The sequence below is a fragment of the Lissotriton vulgaris genome, chromosome 6, assembly GCF_964263255.1.
Source record: "Lissotriton vulgaris chromosome 6, aLisVul1.2, whole genome shotgun sequence".
NCBI classification, from domain to species: Eukaryota; Metazoa; Chordata; class Amphibia; order Caudata; family Salamandridae; genus Lissotriton; species Lissotriton vulgaris.
In genome coordinates this window covers 564205315-564230132 of record NC_141694.1, presented here as the reverse complement: position 1 = coordinate 564230132, position 24818 = coordinate 564205315, and the positions used below count along the sequence as shown (strand labels likewise).

At 43.1% G+C, this 24818-nt stretch overlaps 1 protein-coding gene across 1 annotated transcript in view; it reads left to right on the top strand.

Moving 5' to 3' along the window:
* Positions 1-24818, top strand: part of ME1 (malic enzyme 1) — a 1313190-nt gene that overhangs the window by 600439 nt on the left and 687933 nt on the right. The window contains exon 5 of the mRNA XM_086926558.1: positions 1297-1458. Within this exon, the coding sequence (XP_086782684.1) occupies positions 1297-1458 (162 nt within the window). The remainder of the gene's footprint in view (positions 1-1296; positions 1459-24818) is intronic.

Here is a 24818-nt window from a genome sequence, read left to right as displayed (position 1 = left end):
TGGCTTTAAAAGCCAAGAAAGCGGAGATAAAATTATCTCCCTATTACCTAGCTCTCGCTAACACCAGTTAGTGACAGCTAGTAGGAGATAGCGACCATCTTGGGCCCTACTTTGCATGTCAGTGATATTTATCACTAATGATATGCAAAGTGGGCATGCCAAGATGTTAGAGACTGAAAACAGTCGCTAACATCGCTATCTCCTATTACCAACTTTTGGAGATATTCCCGCTAAGCGCGAATATCTCCAAAAGCTAACACCTGCCCCTGAGCAGTTCTTAGCCATGTTATCCAATGGGAGGTGGATAACATGGCTAAGAGCATTAGCTCGGTAATGCATGAATATCGCTGAATTTTCAGCGATATTCATGCATTGCGGCGATTTTTATCGCATTTGCGATAAACCTTGGTAATACCAAGGTTTTTTTGCGGTAAAAATCGCCGCAGCTCAGCGGTAAATTTTTGTCTCTAACCAAGCAATAGCGATAATTATCGCTATTGCTTGGTAATATGCCCCTTCGTTCCAGCAAGTACTCAGCGATACATTATTGCCGCTTTTATCGGCAGGAAACTACCGATAAAGCGGCGATAATGGCCTTGATAATATGCTCTATGAATTCCAATCGAAGCCCATGTTAGATGTGTTCACATCTAACATGGGCTTCGATTGGAATTCATAGAGCATATTATCAAGGTCATTATCGCTGCTTTATCGGCAGTTTCCTGCCGATAAAAGAGGCGATAATGTATCGCCTGTCCTTGATAATATGCCCCTCAGTTTCCTGTTACAGCGTCATATGCAAAAACAGGTGCTCACGTGCACTTATTTATATTGCCATTCTTTTTTGTATAGCTGAAACACCGGACCGCTGTACAAAATATAATGGTAAAATGATTCAGACTTAAATCGATAGATGAGTTGGGCAGGGAAAACTCTTTCTAATGCTGCCCAGGATGCAGGACCATACAAAGGTTATTTATTCCTGGTAGATGTTTTTCAAAGAGATGATATTGTTGCCGGCCTATGTTTTTTCGCAGTGTTAAATAGGGCTTAAAGTGGTAAAACGTTTTCTATCACGGATTATGAATGAATGTCTGCAAATATCTGTTTTGGGAGTATTTTCTTCAAGGTTCCAATAGGCTTCTCAATTTATACCACGCCACTGACATACGTAACGTTTTTATATCTGTAGGACTATAATACCTTGAATTTCATGCCTCTTTATTCAATTTAATTTTTAATTTTGTAGTTCACACTCTATAACGCAATTACCTATTCTTTCTTTTTTCTCCAAAGGCTGTGGTGGTGACAGATGGAGAACGCATCCTAGGACTTGGCGACCTCGGCTGTTATGGAATGGGTATCCCTGTTGGTAAACTAGCACTTTATACTGCATGTGGAGGGGTCAATCCCCAGGAGTGTCTGCCTGTCATATTGGATGTGGGGACAGATAATGAGGTAAAAAATGACTTCCATTGGTAGATAATACAATCAAAGTATATTATGCTGCAAGTTACAGCTAAACGTATTAAATCTTTTCTGAATGTGTATTTTGTGTTCAACACGAATCTATACTTCCTATTTGCTAGAATCTATTTACTATGCAGTGGCAGCTCCTCCGCTGAAGCGGGGGAGTGTCACCCCCACTGCTTCAGCTGCAAGCTGAATACAAAAAATAAAATGATAATAACGTTTGTTATTATCATTTTGTTTTTTGTATTCAGCTTGCAGCTGACATAAGGCGGGTGGGACTGGGCTCCTGCGTCACAGGGGGAGGAGTGGTGGCAGCACCTAAAGTGCGCATGATGCTTTGGCCAGCCGTCTTGGGCCAGCAAAAGTGTCATGCGCACTCTGCATGATTCAGGCTGTATTACAGCCTAGGTGCAGAACATGCACAGCCTGCCAGGCCCTGTCTGAGCGCTGCATTGAGATTCCAGGGATTCTGGGAGGCTTTGTGTTTCCTGCCGAGAGGAGGATGGAGAAAGAAGAGGCGGCGGCCAGCGGTCCGCGGTAAAGAGGTACGTTTTTTTTTATTATTCCCCCCGCCCTCATTCCCCTTTGCTCTGTCCCACCACCCCTGGTCGGTAGCAGCTACTACTGTTACTATGTTAAATCAAACATTTCTGAAGGAAATTTTTTAGATCTAAAGCATATTTTACAGAACAGGCAAGATTCATTAAAGAAAATCAATTGGCTAGTAAGGATTCAAAAGTGTTTTCGAACATAATTTTGTGGACTGGAGAAGGACACTTTAACAGAGTGCAGAAGGTGCATTGTTTCCTTTACTTGGCTGTAGGCCTTTGTCAGACTGTGCCCCTACTAGGACCCAGATACTGCTTGGATTTATTCTCAGGCTTAAAAATTTTAAACAGGTTTGTTTCACTCACTGGGGCGCAGATAACCACATCTGTGCCCCTTTGAGGAGTCGGACTTTGCTTGGATTTTTTCTTTTGACTAGGAAAAATCAAAACAGCATTTGGCTCCATGCAGGAGAATAGACATGCATGTCTGTACTAGAGTAAGGAGTCAGATGCTGAGAGGATTTTTTTCTAGCCGGGAACATTTTTGAAAAGCATCTGCCTTCTTTCTGCCCCATAAAGGAGGAACACACAGTTTGACTTACTTCTTCAGCGAAAACATTCCAAACTGTATTTGGCTCTTTGCTGGGACACAGGCACACAGCTCCTTCATTGCACAATGAAAAGGATCATGATGAATGAAGGAGTAGTGTGAAATAGATTGAGGAAGTACGGAATGGAAGGGAAGAGGTTTGGTATAATCTTAGTCAAATCCTTTCCAATCTCCACGTCCTGGTTCAATTCTTCTATTGATGAGGTGTGGTGAATGGTGAAGGATCTGGGCTGGTCTTCCTGCCCTCTCTCCGACCAATGAAACAAGTGGATTGAGCTGGTAAGCTTGGCTAGGGAGGAGCTAGGGGCAGTAATAGCTGCCCTTAGCCCTACCCACCAGCCAAATGCATGGATTGAGCTCGGAAGGGCCAGGGGATGTCACTGGTGATATCACATTAATATTAAGGGGCATCTTGCAAGTGAGCATCAGGCCATTGGTGGTTGAGGGAAGACCATTTTGGACCTGCTTTTCAGTCACCAAAATTGGGTACCCCACAATCAATTAACCCACCAAATATTTCTTTCTATATCAGCACACTCTAAAGGAACTGTTCTACAGGTACAACATAGCCAAAAGTGGACCATGCAACAGAATTGTAAGCCAAAATACTTCAGAATGATGAAGGAAATCAGGATTGTAGAAAGGCCTAGTCAAATTCTAGATCTCAGTATTTTGATCTGGTGTAAAGGAAGGCAGTCCCTTTGGAAAGTACAAGAAGAAATGCTTCTTTGTCACAGCAAGGGACCCCAACAATTAGATACAAATGAACAAAAACAGATATGTCTCCTTGCCTTTGTAGGGAAATAGAGAAGAGCAACACTAGGGTAACTGAGTGAATGTTGTTGAAGTCTGTTTGTTCCCTGACTCCTCAAAGCAGCTCACCCACTTTTTTAGTAATGTCCCAAGGATGTGTGTTACTGTCATTGTAGGATATCAATGTTTGTGTACTGCCTGGATGTGAACCTCTCATGGACAGCGGGCTTAACAAACATCTCAGCAGCCTTGTCTGCATTTTACTCTGCAAATGCAGTATGTCTTTGTGTGGTATTAAATGTGATGCTTGTATAAGATGGAACTTCTCTGATAATTTCCTTTGAATGTTTGCACTTGAAAATTGGGAACATTCCATTGGTTCATTATACCCTGCTATGCTGGCTGATGGATGGAACCTTATTGCGGAGCTGAGAATAAACGGAATATATTTCTATTCTACATTCAGCCTCTCTGCCATTTATCAGAGAGTTCCATGTCTTTCATGATCCGGCATCGAAGCAGAACAGTTTCACAGGTCTATCCTTACTTAATACTTCCTGTCGCTCTTTACCATTACGCAAAATCAAAATCAGAAGTCCAGCAATGCATGCACAAGCCTCGTCAAGTGGATTGTGCCTCCCTCATATGTGCAGTACTAGTTGGCCAATCATCTCTCACAACTGACACATTTCCTTCACAAACGTGTACTACTTAATGCCTGGGTGACTACAGATAAGATATGAAAAAGGACACTCATACTTTGGACATATTATATGCACACAAGACTCACGCAGCCTTCTTCCAACCCTGTTTATTCATTGGATTCACATGCACAAGTGGTTGTGAGGCGTCTCCTGACACTCCGATTATGACACTAATGTCAGCGTCTTGATATGACTCAATACCGACATAAGCGTATGAACTCTCCAATTCAGTGGGGGAAATGGAGCCAGAATGTTATTTTACAACTTTACCAGCTTTTCTTGGATGTCAGGCTTAAGATCTTTCGGTCAATTTTAGGACGTTTAGTCTAGATGGGGGCTTTGATTGGCAAAATCGGTAGCTTTCCCATTTCCTAAAGGCATGCTAGAAACTTGGCCCTGTATCCCTGCCCCTTTCACGGCTCTGGCACTATCTTCACATGTGAAGATCCATTAAGGGTGTGATCTCCGGTCTCTAAGACCTGTTAAATGTGCTCCAAGTCAACTGAACAGTCCTGTTGGCTCTTCTGGGAAATGTTGCTGGACCAAAACTACACTACAGATTATTGGCCTACCATGCTTGCTGCTCTCGATCGTTTACTCACTACTACTCTTGACCATTTCCTAAGGGAAGTCAAACTTAAGTTCTCATACCTTAAAGTTTTACATACTTGGTACTGGTCATCTGTGATGCTACAGTGAGCAGGGTCACTTCTCCATTTTAACTGTGGAAGGAGTGTGCGTTTTGACTTCACACAAATACTCCGGTATTACACCAAAGTCCAAATGTTCTGCTCTGGGGTGTGGATATAGCTAACACTCTTGAACGCATACCTGCTTCGGCTCAGTACAGTAGCCATATTACATGATCTGTCAGATCTGACTGGCCTCTCTGTCCACATGCTCAGATGGCTACCGACAGCCAAGATATATATCTTGCAACACTGGCTGATGTCTCAGCCAACATTAGAGTATTGGCTGACTTGGATGGAAGCTGCTGCGTATGAACAAGTTGTTTATATGGTCAACGACCAGATGATGATATTTATTCACATATGGCATTCATTTTTCGATAGCCAATGTACTTGAAGTATTGCAGTCTTTCCACTATATGACCTCTTAAAGTTTTTTCACCTGCTTTGTATTATATTACATCACAAGCCTACATCCAACTTCTCACTGGGGATTCAGGCTCACATGTATTGACTAACCCCAATATTCACTCCCACATGCTTTGGCCATTGATCCGAAAGCTTGTACCATGAGCCTAAACCTCTTTGGGCTTCCTGGAATATTGGTCTATATCCTAATATGTTTTAACTCATTGGTACATCACTGTTGGCCTTCCTGATGCCATTTCAGGATAATGGACCTTGTATCCATTACTGTATATGTAGATCTGAATATTATGATTGTATTATACGTTCAGATATTTATGGAAATATTGTGGCTTCTAGGCCTTCCCTAATTCTATTATTATTATCATTATTATTATTAGAAAAACACTCATCCAAATAAGTAAAAACAAAAACAGGTATTGGGACTCAGCTCTTTATCAAGACTTGGACGTGGACTGTCGTGATCCCCTCAATCTGGAGGAAGAGGGCAGCAGTAACATCCTTCTCTAGACAGTTTGACTTTCTGGCATTTTGTATCAATCTCTTCAAGTCAACATGAAGCCGATATTCTTCTAATTGTAGGCCTAGCCTAGAAATAGTTTTAGCTCTTTCGCCATCCTCACATAAAAAAACTAAACTAATATTCATAATATATATATGTATGCAGAGAGAGAGAGAAAGAGAGAGAGAAAGAGGAACGTTTAGTTACTTCAATCTGCCCTCTTCATCCATTGATCCATTTAAGTGTTTTTCCCATTTTTCTTCCACTCGCTACAGCCTAAAGGTCAGCCCATTGACTTTTCTACTATGAGTGATGCCATTTTGGCTCTTTCACATACACACCTCCTATTAGAAAGTAATCTAATTCACTGCCAGGGTTGGTAGGCTAATCTCTGCTTCACTTCTGCCTTAATTTAATTTATTTTATTTTGTCATCTCTTTAACTTGCTTTTTTGCAAACATTTTCATGACAATTATAAATGGAAGTGTTTTTAGTCTTTTTTTTTACTTTTACACTTTTAAATTATGTCCTTTATGTTTTTAAATAAACTAATTGAAAAATGCTAATTTGCCAAGGCCAGGCCTGTTGGCTTTGCCAGGGCTTCATTAAAACAATCTCTAAAACAAGCATATACAAGGTACATGAAGTGAATTCAGCCTTCTGCCTTGTCATGTTATACGGGTTGATAGCAGAGCCTTTGTCCTGAGTAATCAATCCATAACACACCGAGGAAGTTTTAAAACTGGGATTTATGAACAGTTATACAGTCTCAATCACGTATATCAGGAATTTGAAAGCTTAGTCCTAAACCTATTTTAAACAACTCTTCATATATCATTTCCACCCAAAACCTGGAATAACAAGTCGTCTCTTATTTGCCTCCTTTTGACTTTCAAGACATTCTTTGTTTTACGGCTGCTTTTCATTTCCCAGATAAACATTTGCTATGAAAGTGAGTTGCTGGATTTTTTATATTTTTTTTCCTTTGAATTCAGAACTTCGAGGCCGCAGCATTGCTAGTCTGACCCTGCATGAGAATGGAAAATTAAGCAGGAGCAGGGTTTTGAGGGCGTTTACTGAAGTTTCAGGCATTTCCATCTGACAAACAGTCTTGTGACCTGAAAAATGACCTTTCTCTTTAGAGTAGCTTGCACCGGTTCCTCGAGATTCCTCCTGACGTCTCTAAATCCACATGAAGCCGACAACCCAACTTGAATAGGCTCTGTTGTACTTGTCTCCATAAAAGAAATTCCCCCCTTTTACAGAGAACAGCAGTCAGCCCAGTGATGGACGGTATTGGCAGACATCATTCTTTGGTACGATGCCACCTAAAAAGAATGGGGCATATTATCAAGGGGGTTTATCTCCGCTTTTTTGGCTTTAAAAGCCAAGAAAGCGGAGATAAAATTATCTCCCTATTACCTAGCTGTCGCTAACACCAGTTAGCGACAGCTAGTAGGAGATAGCGACCATCTTGGGCCCCACTTTGCATGTCAGTGATATTTATCACTAATGACATGCAAAGTGGGCGTGCCAAGATGTTAGAGACTGAAAACAGTCGCTAACATCGCTATCTCCTATTACCAACTTTTGGAGATATTCGCGCTAAGCGCGAATATCTCCAAAAGCTAACACCTGCCCTGAGCAGTTCTTAGCCATGTTATCCAATGGTAGGTGGATAACATGGCTAAGAGCATTAGCTCGGTAATGCATGAATATCGCTGAATTTTCAGCGATATTCATGCATTGCGGCGATTTTTATCGCATTTGCGATAAACCTTGGTAATACCAAGGTTTATTTGCGGTAAAAATCGCCGCAGCTCAGCTGTAAATTTTTATCTCTAACCAAGCAATAGCGATAATTATCGCTATTGCTTGGTAATATGCCCCAATATTTCATAAAATTGTCTTAAAAAAACATAAAAAGGCATACACTCCGCTGTCATCTAAGTTTAGTGACCCATGCGTCACTTCGTGTTCAGTGTTCCCCTTAAACCAAGACTACATGACAATCTGACACGAAGTTTGAATGTCCAACTTTCTGCAGGAATACGGGAAATCATCATGACCGTTTTTTTTATTATAAGTTACTTTGGAGCAGTATGGAGGACAGACATGCTTTTCTTTCTACATGGCTATGTAAGATCATGTCTAATTAACGCGTTCCATTGAACAAAGCTGCCACTAATCGTTTTCATGTCATTTTACCATTTAAAATACTATTTTTTGTCAATTGTGACTTCAATTGTAGGTTTGGAATGTAACCAGATCAAGGGAATCCTGGCTTCTGTCTCTCCATGTTGTTATTGTCTAAGTCAGAACGACAATTTACTGAATGTTTTTCAGCAAATGCTAAGCTGGTCTTCATTCATGCTATTCTGCTTCCAAGCTTATAAGCTATTTGGGGCAAGCCCGGGAGATTCAGTTGTAGCTCTTCGACCTATTCACAATAACTTGCCTTGTTTCAAAATCCTTGAGGGGATCCCTACATATGTTTTTGAGGTATAAGTATTAACAGAAGAATATTGGATCAATGAAAGCTGCCCCTCTTTAGACCTGAACTAGCTTTTGATTGGTGCCTACTTAGTTTTGTCCAGGTTCACTAGACATCCCTTTGAAAATATGAAATATAGTCATATATAATATTTTCTTTTTTTCTTTTTGTTATAATGTACTTGGAAGGATGGATTGGTCCAGGGTCTCTGTCATTTAAGCCTTGGTTGAGATTTGACTAAAATAATGGTATTGGGTGCCTACTGCATCACAGATTGTCTTGCAAATTATTATATGTATGTTATGTTTTCTATGCCATATGAAGCTGCGGCTGAATAGGAAACTTTGGTTAGATGCAGGCTAGTCAGAAAGTTTTGTGGCGCCTTGGGCTAAGAGTAGACGCAGAGCAGCGATCCAAAGAACCTGATTACAATTCGGGCTTCCCACCTTGCCAAAACTGTGTGACCCACAGCAATTTGTTTTCTTTACTGTGCCCCCTTTTCCATGACCATCACATCAGGATGTACCCTGGGCAAACACCTCTCTAGTATACTGCGCTATAACAACAATATAAAGACCTTATGTAGGAGGCACAAGACAACTGAGTTGCTGCTTTGATCACTAAGAAAATTATCATCAGGACAGGAGGTGGGAAGAAGGAGATACCCATCCTGTGGCTGTATTGCACACTGTGTAATCCATAAAGCTTTCAATCCAGGTTTTCCAGTTTGACAGAAATGTGGCAGTTATTTTACTTCACAGTGCCTGATTTTTTATGATCATCACATTTGAGAGCACCTTGAAATGATTCAATCAAGGTTGTGAACTGTACAAAAACTACTGTGCTGTATGATGTACTAGTTTAAGACAAGGACAGGGGAAACCCTACTCACGAAGGAACCAGGGTATTAGGTTTATAAAAGAAACAGTTGTTCCTGTGGCTAGTAGAAGTGATTATAGCAATACAAATGCTCAATGGCGATACATAAGGTACAGTAATGTCAGAGGACAAGGAACCACACACTCACAAAGGTTGATTTGTAACAAGATTTTTAGTTTTATATACATTGTAAACAAAAGAAATAACTATAGTGCATCATGTCCCCATGTGAAATGGAACCTAAATGTGAATATTGACGTGGTCTACTATATACAAGGTTTCCAGAAGTTCAAAGAACGACCATTTATGTATCCATGTTTGACAGTATGAGTATACAATCATACACGCTGAGTAGTGGCTCGTTCTCTTATACTTGTCGATGGCGTTTCGACCCCTATATGAGTGGGGGGTCTCTTCAGGACTTTGATAACTGGGACATCTAAAATGAAAAAGAGATAGCATAAGGCCCATATACCGGCGCTAAAGCTGAAGTGGAATGGAAAAGGTATCAGAAGAAGGAGTACCTGTCTTAGTAATAGCGCAGCCTTGGTGAAAATGTGCCACCGTGGAAAGTGAAATAATTAAGTGACTCACATGAGCACCCAGCCGGGTTCTGTCACGTAATGATAAAAAGAAGGAGAGAGTCACTCTACTGTACTCAGGATTATACTGCATCTATTAATGTAAGGTAGGAATACCACTTACCTCAATGTGAGGCAAGGCGTGCGTTAAGAATATTGTTGGGTTGGTGCTCCTGTTCAAACACGCTACAGCCGTAGCAGTGCTGATGTTTCCTTGATTAGATTAGTCACGGTGGACTGTTGCGCCTAGAGGGGGCAAGCAATGGGTTAAGCTAGTTGGCAGGTAAATGGGGTGAAGGGGCAAGCAGTGGGTTAAGATAAATGGGAGGGGAAGTGCTCATATGCACTCTTACCCGGATCGTTAGTAGTACGATGCGATCTCTGCTGGGTTCTGCCAAAGCCGCCTCGGTCGGCTTCAGCATGCTGCTACAGTCAGCACTTTGGTATGATGACAGAGACTGATAGGAAATCAGGTAGTTAAGTACTCGCTTTCCCGCCACACGCTGGCAGGCCCAGGTAGAGATAATCGCATTACCGTTCCATCTGTGATCCGTGAGAGGTGAATGGAAACGGAAAACAGACCTCCGCAGATGCGCGGACGAGCTGTACACGTGCAATATTTTTTAAAGTTAAACAATTGCTGCAAGAGTGTTAGTTCGGAGCTGCTGTTAAAGCCCTTATACCTAAGCATTTACATGGTGGCAACACCCTACTCCATGTCTTTTTGGTCTCTTCACTGCCCCTGTTCCCCTTTAAGGGCAATTAGTATGCCGAAGCATATCTCATCCATGGTTTAAAGAAATATGACCACATAAAGATAGAGGGGCATATTATCAAGGGAGTTTATCTCCGCTTTTTTGGCTTTAAAAGCCAAGAAAGCGGAGATAAAATTATCTTCCTATTACTTAGCTGTCGCTAACACCAGTTAGCCCAGCTAGTAGGAGATAGCAACCATCTTGGGCCCCACTTTGTATGTCAGAGAAATTTATCACTAATGACATGCAAAGTGGGCGTGCCAAGATGTTAGCGACTGGAAACAGTCGCTAACATCGCTATCTCCTATTAACAACTTTTGGAGATATTCGCGCTAAGCGCGAATATCTCCAAAAGCTAACACCTGCCCTGAGCAGTTCTTAGCCATGTTATCCAACGGGAGGTGGATAACATGGCTAAGAGCATTAGCTCGGTAATGCATGAATATCGCTGACTTTTCAGCGATATTCATGCATTGCGGGCGATTTTTATCGCATTTGCGATAAACCTTGGTAATACCAAAGTTTATCTGCGGTAAAAATCGCCGCAGGTCGGCGATAAATTTTTGTCTCTAACCAAGCAATAGCGATAATTATCGCTATTGCTTGGTAATATGCCCCAGAATTCCTCTGGCTTACTTGCCCCATTTTCAATAACAGCTGCATTATTTACAAAGCCACAATGACTCTAGCGCCCACCTATCAGGCTGGCAATCTCTGGTGACTCTTGGCACACCAGGAGCCAGTGCACCAATAGCCTGGGAACAAAGAAGTAGGAAAAAAAGAAAAGTCTCCATCTATATGCTCAACATCTGGAACATCATCCCTGTATTCATCAGGACAGCCCCAATGCTGCACGAATTTAGGAAAGAGCTGAGGATACACTGCATCACACGACAGTACATCAGAAACACTAACACGCAGGCACGGACTGGCCGTTGCGCCGCAAGGGTGTGGGCCGGTTTTGGGCCCTGGGGGTCGTTTTTGTTACAGGGCCGTTTTAGAAGCATAGCTGCAAAATCGGCCCTGTAACAAAATCGGCCGAAAACTGGCCCCAGCAAAGAGCTCGGTTGCCCCCCCAGGTGGCTGGCCGAGCACTTTGCCAGGGCCGGTTTGGGTTTTAAGTCCGGCCCTGCTAACACGCCACTCTGTTCACAGAACCCAGCTATGCCGTCAAACATTTGTTGGCTCTGCACAGAAGCCACTTGCCTTTCGGCTAAGTTCAGGCTATACAAATACCAATACATACATAAATAAATACATAGAACAGTTAGAAATCTCCCCCTGCAAGTTTCTGACCTCAAATCGGGGAGCAAATTAAAACTTTTTGGAATTCACGTAAGTTTCCATCTTCCACCTGAAAATACGTAGCAATCGCAAGTTTCCATGCCTACGTCTGGAAAATACATCTGCTAACTTTCTCACTGCACAAAATATACTATTTTCCTTTTTTCTCAAGACACCTTGCCAAATTTGGGTGTGCTTCCCTGCCATCCATGTAAAAAACGTACTAATTCCCTTGACATAAGTAAATATCTGACCTTTTCCAATGTTGTAAGGGGTCAGAGCCAGGTTTGTAAATACTCAAAATGGTTACATTTGTGCGTATTCACAAAGGCATTGCACCATGTCAGTATGAAGAGTATGCTTCAGTAAATGCCTGTCCAAATGCTCAGAGATATGAAAGGCAAAAGGGGCAATTAGTTATAACAAAATCAATTCTAGAATTCAGATTTTTGGCACAATAAAATATTGCTACCATGGGATGCATATGAACGATCCAATCTACTGTTGAGAGATATGCTGCGGAGTCGATTGTTAATGCTTGATTTATCCAGCCTGCATTTCAATACAGGAAAAAAATTCCAACTGTAGCACAACATAAGTATTAAGATGCAATGAGGATGTCAGCCTTCTTCAGGAAAAGTGATATATATATATAATTTACCAAATATATAGGCCGTAAAGGTTTATCTGTTCAACATTCCTTTGGATAGATTCTTTAGACGGTTACATGGAAACTATTGTGTCATCCAAGCCTTGAACTCTCCTTGTAGGCTAGAAACAAAAAATGCACCAAACAATCACACACAGCTAACAATTTCGATTCTTCAGCAGGGGCAGTTAAGATTTTTTGAAGTTCAGCTATTTTTAACATCCTTTAACCAGGTATGGTTGTCGTAATTGCTTTTAAATCCACCCTCAAAGTTATTTCGAGTCTAGAATGTCAGCTCGTTTTCACCATGTACACACTGTAGGACATCAGTGCCCATGTTAAGACATTTGTTCAAAGACCAACCGGTGCGATGGCTTGAACAACTACCCTTAATGTTGAACACCAATATCCTATGTAAGCTATCTGGCTCTCCTCAAGTACCCCTCACCCCAAATGAGGGTTGCATCATTGCAAGAGGCAAGATAGGAAGGTTGCTAGACTCTCCATCCCTCTCCATGATCCCACAAGTCACCCGACTGCCCATCTCGAGATTCCACACCATGAGGACACTCCAATGCAGAGGATCCAGTCAATCACCTCAATCATCTTATCACATTGTGAACAATGCCAATGGCCTATATCATGGAGCATCAATAGCCAGCACAAGAGGACTGCAGAGACCCTTAAATGCAGTGCCTAGACAACTTTCTAAAAATTTGGTACATTTTGCTTTGGGGCCAAGAGGATTTACTGTGGGCTACCCCAAAAATATTGGGGTGAAAACAACTGGTTCTTCCCAATACCATTTCTCCCTTTCCTCTCATAATCCACACAATGGACTCTGTTCCGCTTACATTGTTGAGTTTCAAGTTGATATTTTTATGTTTTTCTAGCTGAATTTTTCAAATCATGCCAAAATATGTAATTTGATATTAATATTTTCCTGGTGGTCTGCTCATTTTATATGTATTTCATGTTGTGGTAACAAATGTACCCTGATCAAATGTGGGTTATAACATTTATTATTCTACTTTCTATCTGTATACTGTCATCTATGCCAAAAAAGTTTCGCTTTGATTTTGTTACTAATTGCACTGAATCATAATGTTGGTATTTCCTTTTTCTTTCCCATTAGAATCTCTTTATTATTAGAAACATAACATTAAACGTGGAGGGCAAAAGTCATGAGAACGGATGGGGCCTTGTGAGGGCATGTACTGCCTAGTAGTGGCATGATTCAAAGTCGTTTGGCATTTCTGGTTTCCAGATGTAGAAAACACCATAAGTAATGTACAGCTGCAGAAGACGATGAAAGAAAATATTTGAATGCTATAAAAGCATATAGGTTTCTTTGTTTGCAAATTTTCTTTGGCATTTGTGGCAACCAATTGCAGCAACACACATACACCGGCTGGTGAGAGCAAATACCTTACAACAACACATCCATACAGTGAGAACAATGTATAGAAACGCATTTTTGTTCTGCAAAAACTTAAAATTAGCAGTATATCATATAGCATTTATGTGCACCAACTCTGGGAAGCAATTCCTCACAAATGAGATATGTACAGTATCATAGCAGAAATAAATTAGGTGGAGCTCATGCCCTGTATAGTTTTTCCCACAAAGCTTGGGGGAGCCCTGATAATAACCACCATGGTCCGAGCTGTGGTCAGTGTTCAGGCCTCTGTAAATGTAAAATACATAAATGTAAATACATATTTGTAAAGCGTGAACTACTCACCCTTATCGGTCTCAAGGCGCTGGGGGCCGTCATGGAAATTAAGTGAGCTATTGCCCAGAGTCACACGGTGCTGAGTTGATCTGCCGCCGGAGCCAAGGATCGAACCATAAACCCTGTGCTCCGAAGTCAGCTGCCCTGGCCACTGCACCACACCTCTCCACTCCTCCGTGGGAGCACCACTCGGCCCAGACCTGCTTCCATTTATGTGGACATCCCCTCCCCGGATAAATTTGTCATACACCAATCCATGTCCTGTTCTCACTTCTCCAGCACCCCATAAAAGTGCAATGTTTCGTTTGGCGACAACAAACCCCAATGAGACCCACAACTTGTTGTATCTTGGTGGTGGGTCATTCCTCCATATATGAGGGAGACATGTTTTCGCCGTAGATGGGGACATCACACATATGACATCCCCCATAATCCTCTGTAGCTCTTTCCAAAAGTTTTGCACAGCCGGACATGACCATAGAATATGGAGGAAGGTGACCCTCTCCTCACAGCCCAAAGACAGAGATCCGTCTGACAGCAGCCCATGGCCCGGACTGCAGGGTGGGAGTAATACGAGTGGTGCAGGATGTATAGATACATCAAATGGCACCTTGTGTTAATGGCCACCTCTTGAAAGGCTCTTAGCACCTTCTCTGAGTCCCCGTCATCACAGTCCCCAATATCTCCCTTCCATAGTCCTAAATGTAGTGAGGATGTTTGGTGAATTTTTAATTTGCTTCCTGTAAATGAGTGAGACATTTTTTGTGGCCGACGGGAGCACTCCCGCCCTGGTGCTGCGAACGTTGCCGGCGTGGTTAAGGCATTAAATGCTGTCAGCCCATGTAATAAGCATGCCACCCAGTGCCTATATCTAGAGGGAAAATACTTCCTTACATTCTTGCATAATAATGCTTTATGTCGCAGTTAATGATGTTAGCCGAAACTACTTCCAGCTCCTGAGTTTAGTTCCAGTATCTAATCACTCCAGATCATACTTGCACTGCTGTACCCAGTGGGGAAACAGATGTCCAGTATGCCACTGGCCACATCTTCTATTGGCCTGACTAAGACCAACTACTTTGGAGATAGGGGATAGAAGCAGTGAAAGCCGTCAATACCATGGTTAGAGCTTGGTAAGCAAACAGCCCACGCAAAGCTCTGAAAGTGTTTACAATGTATATCATGCAACACACATCATGTAAAATATGATAGGGTTTATAATATACTCGAAGAGTGTATTTCTTCAACATGTTGAAACTTTGATAATAATATGGTTTATTAAGGCACGGCACTGAGAAAAACATGTTCAAAGTGTCGGACTTCAAATGTTTTTAAGAAAGTGTGAAGAGCCTTTGCAGTCAGAGATTCAGGACAGTAGGAGAGAATGTGGCATTAGAGCCAGAAGTGCCGACTATGGAGCTGGGAAACTGGGTTCGAGATTCGGTGCTGGCACAGCATCCTGTGATCTTGGGCAAATCATGTAATCTCTCTGTTCCAACAAAATGATTGTGTCCTTGTGCAAAATAACTGGTGCTCACATAAGGCATTCATTCTGCATCAACACCACATCCTGTGATCTTGGACAAATCACTTAATCTCCCTGTTCCGACAAAAACAAGCGTGTCCTTGTCTGAGGTAACTGGCGCTCACATAAAGTGCTCTAATAATGTATTTGGGTGGTGATTGTGCTATATAAAACTGCAGTTTAAAAGATGAGATGAAGGAGGGGGTGAGTGAACTGAAAACACAAGCACTTTATGGACTGCTCCAAGGGAAATAAAAAAAAGTAGTCCAGTGACCATTTCCTAAAATGGCCACTGTGTATGAATACCTTTACTTGGTCCCTTCTCTAAGGGAGGGCTAAAGGTGGGAAGAGACATGATGCATGCATGCCATGGGCAAATAGGTAGAATGAATAACGAGGGAAACAGCAAATAGCAATCCTGTGGGCGGGCTGAAGACCACAAAGTACATACAACATGTCTCTTATTGAGACAGTGCATGTGCGCCGTCTAGAGCCAAGACCTAAAACCAGGGTGCCGACTTTTATTTAGCTGTGGCATTTGGGCACGAAACATGTGCATAGCACCAAGATGACGGAACATTGAGTTAAAAAACATCAAGACAATGATGGGCTTTAAGGGGTGGCGATAACAAGACACTGCATACATTTATTATTTGCACATATTTAACACCCAGCAAGCAATGACGAGAATAAATGCATCAGAGTGTAGGGGATATTTGGTCAGGAAGAGGGCCGAACAGAGATGTGCCACAGCATTGCTGCCATTACAAAAAGAGGTTCTGCTCTTGCCCACATGAGAGGACAGTTTGGGGGTAATTCGGACACAGCTTAAACAACTTTTCTCTAAAATGCCACTTCCTTTGACTTTGGAAGGGGTGAACCATTAATCTGATTTAAGCATGAGTCAGAGACCCTCATTACTCCTCATGTCCACAACAGGTGCTGCTGTCCCCACAGTATGCTGGTTGGTATTTCGGAATCCAAAAAGTTGATAATTATGTAAACAATACCCTATGAATGTAGTATTAACACTTGCTACTTTAGCATTCACTGTTTGCAATGACAGCAAAAGGGCTCAATCAGAAACGTAGCCCTTCCCCATTACACGCTGCAAGTGGTATGATCCGCCGCAGTGAGAAGACAACTGTCAGTGATGTTTTTCTACCCAGAGTCACAGCAAGGATAAGTCAAGGCATAATAAAGCACACACCAAAACTATTTCTTCAAGACAATAGCTCACTTTCCATCACTAGGCTTTCTTACATAAGTGATGTGGAAGCATAGTTAAATAATCAATACCATTCAATACATTGAAAGACGTATAAAGTAATATCAATTTAACAAAGCCAAAGCACTAGAAATTTGAAATGCATAATCGTATTTAATGGTAAGTGTTGAGATCATGGAGCACATTGGGAACAACTGGAAGTTTAAGTGCTGAGATCATGAAGCACATTGGGTACAAATGGATGTTCAAATGTGCCTTGTGTCACATATTTCGTCTTAAATGTACTGAAAAACTGACTGGACTTTTGTTATTAATAAACAACACCCATCGTTCAATAAATAGGATTGGATATTAGAGGAACTACATAGAGTATGTAATACAACAATGATTGATTTTAAAAAAAAACTATTTGTAGCATTGTGTGCCTTACGCTTCTCGAGAAAATACATTTTTCCTTAACCAATCCCACCTAGGGTCTATCTCTCTCTCGATCAGTTGAGTGCTGGCCAGGAGTGATGCTTTCCACTCTCTTGAAGGCTATAGAAAAATATTAATCTCTGGCAAGACTCATAAAAAATAAAGTTTGAGGGGTTCTGGGTGGAGGCTGCTGTAGCCAGATACTTTTAGACAAATTTTTCTAGTGCATATATCAATTGTTATAGAAACTATTCACTGTTTGAGACAAAGCACAACATTTTTGATACGGTGGTTGTTTTCTCTCCAAAATCATAAATGCACTGCATTAACTCGATTCAGATAACATTACGTTTTTGTTTCCTGAGCCTTTTGAATATACAACATTTTCATGTGGCATTGATTGGCGGTAAAGGACCCACCATTGAAAAGATAGATTGGGTGAAACATTGATGGATATCTTTGCCAGCTGCTCCTAAAGAGATGTTTTCAGGATATTTGGTACTACCTTCCATCTTTGTATTCTTCAAATTCAATATCTGCCTCATCAAAGCATAGTCATGTATTATTGAACGTTATTTACATAATGATTCAGTAAACCTCTGGAGACAAATGATTAGCTTTCCATCAACTAATTGCCATTGGTGGCTGAATAAAAATCGAGGTGCCCGAAGGTCAAGCTACGAACCGTAGAAGTGAATAATATGTCTTGAGACTCAATTCATAGTCTTCGAGAGGCTACCATTGAATTCTTGACGCAGAGACTAATACTGTACATACAGGACTGGATGCATCTGCTCGATGACATATTTCGTCAGTTCTTAATACCTCAGTGTCTTACATCAGGAATAAAGGCAGGCAGTAAAGTTAGTGCTGGATGTGCTACAGTGACTCATTTGTGTTTCATGAGTCATTGTGGTTCCTTTTCATCATGCGCTCCACTAATTGGACCCAGAAATATTAGCTTGTGATGTTGATTGCTGACCCCTCTAACTTTATTTTGAAATATTTCATATGTGTATGTGGGGTGTAGCTACCATAGGTGCAGTAGCACCGAACACAATTTGAGCCTGATAAACAACAGGCAAAGGGGGCATTTTCCTTGTATGCACCAGGGTCCATGGCATTCATAATACTCTTCTGATGTGTGTGCTCTTCCCCATAAAGTGACCAAAGAGAAATCTTAGATTGGTCATTATTGCATCACCTAATAATTGCAGAAAATTCTCAATTAATATCAAGGCAACACCTTAAGGAATTGTTTCTCTTCAAACAAGTCCAACATAGGTGTACTAATCCCCAGCATAACAAGCCTTTTCTTCATGATTCATGGGGCTTTGCTGGAAGAGAAAGCAAAAGACACATAATTTTGAAACCGATCCTAGGATGCTTGTTTCCCGTTCAGGAAGGACCTGGCCTGGCCTGGCCTTGCAGTTCGGTCTGGACTGTTCCCATTGGGCGCAGTGTCAAGACTAATTTGCATATGGCTGGGTCCAAACTGGAATGGCATGGTGAGCAAAAAAATTATGGATTTAGGCCCAGTTCTCTGTATTTGGGTGAATGTATGACATTGTTCTGCATTCTGTCCATCAATTGTTCTTTTTGCATTTGTCACCCCGAGTGGGACGGGTATGCTTAGACATGGGTCCCGTGCTCTCCATGCTACTGGAGTCAAGCTAATCTGGCTGATGAGGGCTGAAAGCCCGACACTCGCCCTAGGATGCTTGTTTCCAGTCCAGGAAGGACTTGGCCTGGCAGTTCGGGCTGGACTGTTCCCATTGGGCGCAAGGTCAAGACTGATTTGCATTTGGCTGTGTCCAAACTGGAATGGCATGGTGAGCAAAAAAATTATGGATTCAGGTCCAGATCTCTGTAGTGGGGTGAATATATGACATTGTTCTGCATTCTGTCCATCATTTGTTCTTTTTGCATTTGTCACCCCAAGGGACGGGTATGCCTAGACGTGGGTCCTGTGCTCTCCATGCCACTGGTGTCAAGCTATTCTGGTTGATGCAGGCTGAAAGCCCGAAACCGGTCCTAGGATGCTTGTTTCCAGTTCAGGAAGGACCTAGCCTGGCAGTTCGGGCTAGACTGTTCCCATTGGGCGCAGGTTCAAAACTAATTTGCCTAAGGCTGGGTCCAAACTGGAATGGCATAGTGAGCAAAAAAACGATGGATTTAGGCCCCTAATATCTGTACTGGGGTGAATGTTTGACATTGTTCTGCATTCTGTCCATCAATTGTTCTTTTTGTATTTGCTGGAAGAGATGCATTTCAAAAGTGTTTTGCAGTGAAACAATGAAACGCCGTGAAAAGATTGCATACATCAATGATTGGTAACAATAAAACTTAAAATATATGAAACTCTAACTAAGCCAACCGCTATACACAAGATGGAGATATGTAGCGTGAATTGAGGGGCATATTTACTTACATTTCATGCAACCCACGGCAGCAAGCAAAGCTTCAGCACTGGGTTGCATGAAAAGGAGACAGTAGACATGCTCCATATCTGTTTTCTAGTGCTGGCATGCTATGTGCTGCCTAGCACCATTGCAGGTACCCTTGCACCACCTGTGTTACAGGCAGGAATGCTTTTTTGTAGGAAGGAGTGCCTTCCTGCACCAAATATTTTTAGCGACATATTCCTCATAACGAGGAGCAATAAAGATATTTTGCTTTGTTACGCCTGCTTCAGGGAGGCATAGATTTTGACTCATTGCCCGGGTTTACTCGCTTAAGAAAATCTGGTAATGTGCTCAAATTTATTGGTGGTGGCATAGGAACATCTCCTATGGTTTACCTATGGAATGCCGTCCAACACAAGATAACGCAAGGTAGTCCCATGTTCTGCGTTGCATTACTTTGTATTTGCTAAACCGCGTAAAGCCATGCAAAGTGGCTTTGCATGGCTTAGTAAACACCAGAATGATTTAGCATCAGTGTGGTGTCACAAAAGTGACACAACACAGTTGCAAAATCTTAGTAAATCCGTACCTGGCTCTCTTGTGCAGAGACTAATAAGGTGGTGAATGGTGGCATTTTCTAACGCAATGAGGTTTTAGCAGATGTGTTTATAAAATAAGTATCAAAGCAGGAACATTTTCTAAATTTTGGTGACCTCAACTGTAATGGATTGTGAAGAGTTTAAGATTATATCTCTCTAAGAAGAATGTGCAGTTCAGAAAACCTTTTCTGTCCACAGGATAATGAACGCATAGAGGATAGGACCCTTGGTTTTGGAATGCAATCACATTTTCATATATTGAAGATAGACATGTAAGTATTCTTTTGATGGCACTGCAGGTGTTTCTGAAGTGGAGTCACATGTCGGTGTCCCAATAGCACTTGCAAAAGACTGGAGGATACCTTTCCGATAGTACAGGGAACAATCAGGAATAGAAAATAGTCAAGAGTTGCTGCAGGCAAATGTGGCAATGAGCATCGCTGATATTACATAGAAGTTAAAGGTGTGAGCAAATGTTTTAAGTGAAGGTAAAATGTGCAAAGTTGTCAATATGATCTTTATCCTTTAGAAGTAAGATGAGTGTAGGATGAATTAATTATCTCAAGATGAGATTTCTATGTGCAAAATGTAAAACTCTAATTTATCTCACGTAGGTTTAGCAATGTTGCAGGAAAATGGAGGAAAAATAACTTTTTGCTGACAGCTTTTCAGTTTATATTTTTTTTCCCAGAGACAGGGGCATATTCCTAAGGACTTATCACCAAGTTAGCGGCACTTTATCGCAGCCAAAGTGGCGAAAGATTCATCTCCCTATTCACAAGCTGGTGCTAACAGCTGACCTCGCCAGTTTTCCTGGAAGAGAGGGAGAGAGAGTGCCGACACTGCGGACCCAGGCATCACTGCTCACCTCCTGCCACCGGTGTGTCTCCAACCACGTGCCGGTATACACTGCAGTCCACCAGGTCCCTTATCTGAAACAGAGTCCAGATTCATGAATGGCAGAGTTATTTATCTTTGCACACGCAATCATCAATTGCCCGCCCCTGCACACACCGGCTGCTGCACCCCAGCCCCTCCTGACGCCCAGGGGTGATTGCCCCCCCTGCGCACCCAGGCCTCACTGCTCACCTTCCGGCACCGGCGTGTCTACAAGAGGGCCCACCACGTGCCTGTGAACGCTCCAAGCCCAGGGCCCATGACCTTGGCAGGCGCCACATTATGCAGCGGGCCACCAGGTCACACACGTGATTCTGGGTCTTGATTTCGCAATTGCAGAGATCATATCAGTGCACACGGTATCATCACAGGCTGCACACCCTCTCATCTCTTTAGGTGCCACTAACTGTGAGAAAGTGCCATCTTTCTTGTATTGGTATGCCCCCACTTTTTTCTGACTTTAGATGTGCTTGACGGAGTGTGCCCTGGGCTCCTGCCAACGAGGTACCCAGGACCTGTGTTCCTTCCCTAAAACTGTGTTGAAACTGAAACCCAATTGGCATCTCTGGCCACCTGTCAACCCCTAGTAAATGGTACCCTAGGTACCTAGGGCATGGTGACCAGATGAGACCCCTAAGGGCTGCAGCACTTATTGTGCCACCCTTAGGGGCCCTGTACCCTGGCACCCACACACTGCCTTTGGAGGCGGGGTGCCTAAGTACAGAAATAAACAAAGAGTCGACATGGCACAAATCCCAGTGTGCCATGCCCAAAAACCCACTGCCCTGGCATACATCAGTCACCCCTCTAGTTGGGTGCCCTATGCCAGTGGTGAGGGCACAGGTGCATGAGCCCTGTGCCCCTACAGTACCCAGGTCCATTCCTGGGCACTGTAAGTGCAGTGATGCCATTAAGAGTATATGGTGCTGGGAGGTCGACATTACATACTCCAGAGCACCATAATGGCTACACTGAAGACTGACAAGTTTGGTATCAAACTTCTCAGCACATTAAATCCACACTGATGCCAGTGTGGGGTTTTATGAGAAATGCACCACAGAGGGCATCTTACAGATGCCTCCTGAAACCTAACCACAATCCACGTCTGTGCTGAGTGGCTGCAGAGGCTGCCATACAGCAGACATGTTGCTGGACCCCCAGGTGGAGAGCCCCCGCTCTCCTGGGCCTGCAACAATGCACATCCTGGGCGAGGTGCTAGGCCTCCTCCCCCAGGATGGGCAGGGGGAACCTTCAAAGGCATTCCGCATCTGTGAGCTTCTCCAGACCATTTTCTGTACCCAGCAACTGGCCCCCACCAGTCCTGACCCCCACTCTTGCTGGGACGACTGGTGGGAAAAACTATGTCAGGAATGGGGGTGTGCCAGGCGGTGCCAACCCCACCCCTCAGGTGGGGGAGACGAGGTGAAGCACGACCCCAGGCTCCGGCCATCTTGAAGATGAGGAGCCCTGCCCAATCACAGCTAGGCTCCTGCCCCCCTCCCACAGGAGAGGAGCAGGCTAGTGGGTGGACCTATTGGTCCCTGCCCTTGCCCTACCTGTAACGCCCCTAAAATCAGTATTTATGGGCTCCCTGAACCTTCGTTCCTTAGATCCCAATAAGAAAAGAAGAAAGAAGATCAAGAGGGAGAAGACCCGCCATGCAGCTGCTAACATCATGACAACAATAACTGACTTGGCCCCAGCCCTACCGGCCTGGCGATCCTGGAACCAGCTCCTGCCTAATTCCGGTGACTCCTGCGGACAGCAACCTTGGGACACCCAGAGGACCTGCCTGCCTTGACCCTCTTAAAGCCTGGGACTCCCATCAGCAGAGGCTCTGCTGCAACAACACCACTGGCACCAGCCAGGAATCTCCGGACCAACCCACTCTGCACCCGCTGAGCCCGGCCCATGCCCGAGTGATCCAGGACCACGAGGACATCCCCCCGGCTACTGGGACCCATAGTCCAGTACCCAAAGACCCTTCTCGACAACCCCGGCGACGCCTGCAGCCTCAGGAAAGAGGACCCCTCCGACCGCGACCATCAGGGGTTAAGATTTCCCGACCTCAAAAGACAACCCTGCACCCGGCGCCCCACGGCCCCATGTGCCCAACTCCTGGGTGCCTACCTATCCTCCAAGACCCCAACTTATCCCTCGAAGTGTTGGTCGCTCCAGAAGATCCTTCATCCCGAGCCTGAAGCCTTTGTTCCCTTTTCAAGTTCCTCTTTGAATAACATTGAGCGCCGGACGGCTCAAAAGCACCCTGCACCCAGCACCCCGAGTGCCCCTGGCAGTGCAACCTGTGCCCTTTCCTACTTCCCCATTTGCCCAGAGCAACTGACCAGGAGCCCAGCTCCCACAGCCGCGTGGCCTGCTAGCCAGCAGCCACCAACCTGAGGCCCCCTTTCCCTCATTGGATAACATTGGGCCTAACTACCTCTGCACCCGGCCGCCCCTGTGCCGCTGAGGGTGAACCAACTGTACTTACCTGACCCTGGGGGACTCCTGAGTCTATGCCCAGAACCCTAACTTCACCAGCCAAGTACTCACCTGAAAACCGATAACTCACTCACCTGCCATTGGATAACATTGACTGGTTTGACTCGAAAAATCTTCTCAATTGTGAAGTTTTGGAAACTAAAAATATTCATATAAAATCACCCGAATTCCGAATTCTGAAGTACTCACCTGTGATCAGGAGAGAAGCCAGTACTGTACCTTGTAGCCCAGTACTGAACCGCAAAGCAATCCTTACCGGGTTTACTAGTAACTTGTATTTTCTTCATAGAAATCCATTGTCTGCTTTTCTGTGAAATTTCTTTTAAGTGTCTACTTTTGAAAACTAGAAATATTCTTTAAAAATCATACAAAATACTGAAACGTAATTACTTACCTGTTTTGAGTTGAGACCCCAGTGCTGGCCCCAGGAGACCAGTACTGGATTACATAAGTAATAAGATCTTACTTTACCTGCAACCTGAATTTTCTCCCATGTGATAACATAATATATAAATATATATATATATATATATATATAAATAAATATTATAAATAGCTTTTTATTCCTGAAAAATCACTACAATACCTAAAACGTTTTTGCTAAACTGTTTTCAGCTTAGACCCTAGGACTGAACCTAGGAGCCTGTCCTGGAATTACAAAGTAATCTACAAAGTAATCAACTGTGTTTATATAAGGAAATCCATTGAGCTCAATGCTAAATTGTGTGTAGAATTGTGTTGCCTACTGTAACCCCTGTACCTATTGTCTTTACCAAGTTTATTGCCTTTCTGCAAAGTACTCATCTGAGACCTCTCATATTGAGAACAGTATATTTTTTTGATACCTGTTGGTTCTAGAAATAAAACAACTATATCTTTTGATATAAAAACAATTGGCCTGGAGTTCAGTCTTTGAGTGTGTGCAACCTTTTGCTGACTGAGTGTGTACAACAAATGCTTTACACTGTCCTCGGTTACTGCCTTACTGCTCGACCAAGCTGCCATTTTAGATTGTAAGGTCACACCTGGCTCTAACCTCTGTTATACCTCTGGGTTTTGTGGACTCTATACACACTGTACCTTATTCTGGTCCAGTATATATAGAGCCACTTTCTCACACTAACCCTGTGAACCGGAAGGCAATGCCACGTGGCGGTAGGCCT